This window comes from Otolemur garnettii, unplaced genomic scaffold (genome assembly GCF_000181295.1).
Source record: "Otolemur garnettii isolate 467f Iridium unplaced genomic scaffold, OtoGar3 scaffold00043, whole genome shotgun sequence".
Lineage (NCBI taxonomy): Eukaryota > Metazoa > Chordata > Mammalia > Primates > Galagidae > Otolemur > Otolemur garnettii.
The window spans coordinates 10,378,707-10,384,183 of NW_003852438.1; the positions used below are offsets into that span (position 1 = coordinate 10,378,707).

At 48.7% G+C, this 5,477-nt stretch overlaps 1 protein-coding gene across 3 annotated transcripts in view; it reads left to right on the plus strand.

Annotated features, from left to right (window-relative positions):
• The window catches only part of CDK2 (cyclin dependent kinase 2), a 7,690-nt gene extending 3,959 nt beyond the window's left edge, over positions 1-3,731 (plus strand). For 2 of the 3 annotated variants that reach the window (XM_003790507.3, XM_023513620.1), the window contains 4 exons: positions 393-494; positions 1,483-1,626; positions 1,928-2,131; positions 2,400-3,731. In XM_003790507.3, coding sequence (XP_003790555.1) covers positions 393-494; positions 1,483-1,626; positions 1,928-2,131; positions 2,400-2,504 — 555 coding nt within the window. In that variant the 3' untranslated portion in view covers positions 2,505-3,731. The remainder of the gene's footprint in view (positions 1-392; positions 495-1,482; positions 1,627-1,927; positions 2,132-2,399) is intronic. The other variant, XM_003790506.3, reaches the window with a different exon arrangement.
• The last annotated feature ends 1,746 nt before the right edge of the window (positions 3,732-5,477 follow it).

The window sequence follows — 5,477 nt, forward strand, 5'->3', positions numbered from 1 at the left end:
AGAGAGAGATAGAGTCTGGAGTGCAGTGGCTTGATCATAGCTCACTGCGGCCTTGAACTCCTGGGCTCAAGTAATCCTCTTGCCTCAGCTTCCCAAGCAGTTGGGACTATAGGCACATGCTACCATACATGACTAATCACTATTTTTCCCAGGCTGGTCACAAATTCCTCCTCATCTGCCTCAGCCTCCCAAAATGCAGGGAATTATAGCATGAGCCACTGTGTCTGGTTGTGTGTAGTCACTTCTTTTAGGTGAAATCCGAAGTAGAGGAAGAATGGAGGGAAGGAAACTAGTAAGAAGCTGAAAGTGAGCAGAGTAGTGTTGAGGAGCTGAGATATGGCCGTCTCCATGCACTATAAACCTCTCCTCCCTTTCCTACTCTTATCCTTCAGGTGGTGACCCTGTGGTACCGAGCACCTGAAATCCTCTTGGGCTGCAAATACTACTCCACAGCTGTGGACATCTGGAGCCTGGGCTGCATCTTTGCTGAGATGGTATGGAGGCTAGCTCAAGTTCCACCCAGCCTACTCTTCCCACATCCAAGAACAGCAAAACTGTTTCTTGACCCAGAACTATAGCCTTTCCATCACAGGGTTCTCTCTAGAGTAGCCCCAAGGCGGGAGTGGGGAAGGATGGGACTATTGCCTCTGATATAAACCACAGTGTTAGGACATCCTCAGTCCTAGGATCTGTAATTTATCTCTTATCCCTGAAATGAGCTAAATCATTTCTGCTGCTGTTTTAACTTTAGTCTGCATTTATTTGGGAGAATGAGTTCTAGTTAGTGCCTCCTTCATTTCAGGCCTCCATTTCAATGTTTATTTTTATTTTTATGGGGTTTTTTTTGAGACAAAGTCTCACTTTGTTGCCCTTGGTAGAGTGCTGTGACATCATAACTCATAGCAATTTCAAACTCTTGGGTTTAAGCAATTCTTTTGCCTCAGCGTCCCAAGTAGCTGGGACTATAGGCTCCCGCCACAATGCCTGGCTATTTTTCAGAGATGAGGTCTCACTCTGGCTCAGGCTGGTCTTGATCCTGTGAGCTTAGGCAATCTACCCACCTTGACCTCCCAGACTGCTAGGATTACAGGTGTGAACCACTGTGCCTGGCCCCATTTCAACGTTTTTAGACCTTATCGTAGGGTGCCAGGATTTTAGTGAAGCCAATTGCAGTCATTACCCTTCATTTAAACTAAAGACTTAGATCACATCCCCCCTCAACCTCTGGCTTTTCAGATTGAAGGATCCTTGAGGCTCAGCCTTATGTAGGAGCTCCCATACCCTTTAATACAACAGTGCAGTAGGTTGAGTCTTCAAATCAGCAACCCTTTATCTGGGTTGTAACTGGGAGCTTGGAGACCATTAGCCTATATCTGTATCTATATATACACACACACATATATAATGTGCATTTATCCCATAGTGCATTACCTTACAATTGCCCATATTCCTCTCTCAATTCATCAAAAAATATTTGTTAAGCACCTAGTATGTACCCAGCACCATGCTAGGTGCTGTGGGGAACACAGAAGAAATGGAAGACACAGTCTCTGCCCGCTGTGCTCCTATCTAGAAGTGGCTGCATCACAAGGAGGGGGGATGACCGCAGTGTCTACCCCACACCCCGTGAGTGGCTTGGGATCCCTTTGCTACATTCAGTGGCACCCCAGACATTCACCCCCTCCCAGCCCCACCCAGCCTTGGGGATCTGCAAAGCCACAGTTGGGGGAAGGAAGGAGGGGGTGAGGAGACAGATGAAGGGACTTTATTGTCTCAGGCTCTGTATGACTGACCCTATGAAAGGCCCGGGGAGGGAGTCATGGGACCCTGCTGACCTTCCACTGCCTGTGGGAACCTCCTTTATACATGGGACAGTTTTGACTGACATCAATGTGGGTCTTGGCCTTTCCTCTTTCCCCATTTTCAGGTGACCCGCAGGGCTCTATTCCCTGGTGATTCTGAGATTGACCAACTCTTCCGGATCTTTCGGACTCTGGGGACCCCAGATGAGGTGGTTTGGCCAGGAGTTACTTCTATGCCTGATTATAAGCCAAGTTTCCCCAAGTGGGCCCGACAAGATTTTAGTAAAGTTGTGCCTCCCCTGGATGAAGATGGACGGAGCTTGTTATCGGTGAGAGTGGGGAGTGGGCACCTGTTTCCTCTCATTCATTCCCCCAGAGAAGGGCTTTTCTAGGATGAAGGAAGGATGAGACCCAAACTCTGGATCTCAGTGTTTTGTTTCCCTACTCCCTGCTTCTCTTCCTTTTGGCATGCTGGTTCAGATATGGGAGGAGGGAAGTGAGAACTCTGCCTTGGGTAGAAGGAGTTCTGTTTTCCTGATTGCTGCCCATTTAGTCCACTATCACACCATTGAAGTCAGCATACATCTCTTCCTCCAGCAAATGCTGCACTATGACCCCAACAAGCGGATTTCGGCAAAGGCAGCTCTGACTCACCCTTTCTTCCAGGATGTGACCAAGCCAGTACCCCACCTTCGGCTCTGATGTCCTTCTCTAAGCTTCCACCCCAACCTCATCCTCTCCTCCAGGGTGGGCTTGACCTGGCTTGGCTCTGGGCTATTTGGACTCAGGTTGGCCCTCTGATCTCTGCCTTAAACACTCACTTCTCAGCCAGCCACCTCTAGGAATACAGGAGTGGGAGGGAAGAATAGGTGAAAATGAAAGGAAGTTTTAGTATTAGATGCACTTAAGTCAGTCCTCACTACCCTCTAAGTCACTGCTGAGGAGGGATGGTATTAAAAACAAAAACAAAACTGAGTGTTCTCCCTCCCATATTGGGTTTGCCATCCCAATCTTTGAATGCCCTGTAATTACTATTTCCTGTGTTTGGGGATGACAGGGACCTCAAGCCTCCTGCTACCACTGTTTTTTGTAAAGGCCAACTGATTACAGGGGGCTGAGTTGGAACTTTTGAGAACCAAGCAAAATAAAATGTGAAGGGTCTATTTTAAAGAATTAGGTTTAAAAAATAGATCCAGTTAGTTTATACCCTAGTTTTAATGTTTCACCTCATTTAACCATCTAGGAGACTCAAGACTCAGCCCCAGTGGGGCTGCAGAAGAAATGATGCCCCCTGCTCCCTTGTGTGTCCCTCCTATGGGCAGAAGTCTGGGGGGTTCTGGGACAGGAATGCGCTTCACTCATCACCGCCTTATGAGAGAGGTGGGAGATATTTGAATTTTTCTCTTCCTTAAGGATTCTTAGTTCTTCAGTTGTCAGGGATCTCTGCTCCCGTCTTCCTCTGAAGGCCACTCCCTATGCCATAGGAGTGGAAGTTAGGCTGTAGGGATCATTTTGGTTTTTTGTTTTTTTTTTTTTGCAGTTTTTGGCTGGGGCCGGGTTTGAACCCACCACCTCTGATATATGGGGCCAGCGCCCTACTCCTTGAACCACAGGCATCACCCTAAGCATCATTTTGAAATGCAGATGCTTTTTCAGGGGCATTATGAGGGGCATTGGGAAAAAGTATTTCTTTAAAGGAAGGATAAACAATTATATTTATATTTCAGGTTATAGTAGTTTTTGTGGTCTGAATAGGCGAATTTGTTGCCGTGTGCACCATGGGGTTTTGTAATGCAAATGCTAAAAAAAAAAGTATTTTTTTCCTTTTATGATTTTTGTCTCTCCCACCCCTTGTCCATGAGTGCTCTTGCTATTAATATTATTTGTAATTTAGTTTGTAATTCATTAAAACAATGCTCCTAGTTTTGTAGTTCATCTCTTTCCTCCTTTATTTATTTACTGATAGAATGGCGTGAGAGAATATGAATGTGTATATGTGATAACTGATTTCTGGCCCCTCTTTTCCTAATCTTTCGCCCTGAGCTGCTACCCACCCTATCTCATTTTGGCTAGTGCTAAGGTGAACAAAGTGGGTATGACTGTCCCCATTTTATGGCTCAGGAAACTGAAACTTCTGTATTTCCTACTTCACTTTTCCTGACACCAGCACATATGCACACACACCCCACGTACACATAGTGACAGTTCCAGAATTTCATTGTTAGGCAGGGTGCATTTCCCAGTAAGCTCACCGTTTTTCCTTTTTGTTGCCTATCACAAACAACAAAGTTTTCTGCAGACTCTTTTACTCACATTTATATACGATTCGGAAAATAGTCAATTGTCTATTTAAAATTATTGTGAAGAAGCTAAAGCGTCTCCAAACTACCACTCTTCGTATACTTCTCATCTCACTTCACCAGGAAATATCTCAGATCACCCACGGGCCATCCCAAAACTCCTGTTTTCTGCAGCCTCACTAAAAGGAGCAAGAACTAACATAAGGGTTACTTAAAATCCCAAGCTCGGGATCCCCAGCAGAGAGATTTTCCTTTACACCCGCAAATCGGCCCGGGAAGGCGGGGCGCTAGGCGCCAGCCCCCGCCAAATCCAGGGGGAGGGGCGAAGGCCCGTAGCGGCCTTCTGAAGGTATCTTTCGGCCCCGCCTTATCTGCCAATCAAGCCCCGAATTTTCTTAGTACTGGTTAAAGTTTCAGTTTAACCCGCCTCCATCGCTCACCTGATCAGATGTTTATGAGTCAAAAGGCGGAGGGTCATGGGGTGTTGGAAATTTACTGGTTGGTACGTACGCCTGTCAATAGCGTACCGCCCTCTGTCTTCGGGAGCTCGCTTTTTTAATGGCTTCTCACCTTGTCCATCTTCAAGCTTTCTCTCCATCTATTGGTTTCGGGTCTCGCCAGTCTAGGCCCTTGCTCCTACTTGTTAGTGACAGCACCCAAAGAGACCCGCCTATCTCCAGAGGATTGGCGGATGAGTGCACATATAGCCCACCCTCGATGGTAGGCGGGTAATCAAGCTATTGGCTGGAGCCCCCGCCCAGGGCGCGGGGTAGAAGGAGGGGCAGGAGTTTGGTTGAGCTGCAGCTGTTTGTCTGTTCGACACAGGCTTGGGGCCGACGGGGGAGACGGATCCCCAGGTACCGAGCTGGTGGAACTCAAAGGACTGGGTCGTAGGCGCCCAGAAGATGAGACTGGCATGGCCTGAGAGCGGAGGCGGGTCTGGGCCTAAGCAAGGTGTTAGAGTGGCCCGCTGGAGAGGGGAGAAGGGGGCCGGGCCCCAGCAGGCCTAATGGGGGCGCTGAGGAGGGGACCGGGCGGGCTGGGCCCCCGAAGTTGGTGAGTCCGGGAGGCGGCTCGATTCTGGCGGTGGCTGGGCTGGGGACCGGGAGCCGGAGGCCTGAAGCTTGTGTGAGGGCAGGGACGGGCCTCATTAAGCAGCGCCGAGGAGGGAGGAGCTGGGGACCGGGACAGGGCAGCGGGTGAGGTAAGCCCATTTGCCCCGAGGTGAGGAGGGGTCAAACCTGGCGCCCGGGCTCCGACGGTAACCGGGATTGGACCTCTCGAGAGAGTTATCCAATTGGAAGGGCCTTTAGGTGGGTAAAAGGCATTTTCAGGGAAGGTGGCTATTCTATAAACTGAAGGGGCTCGAGTGTTG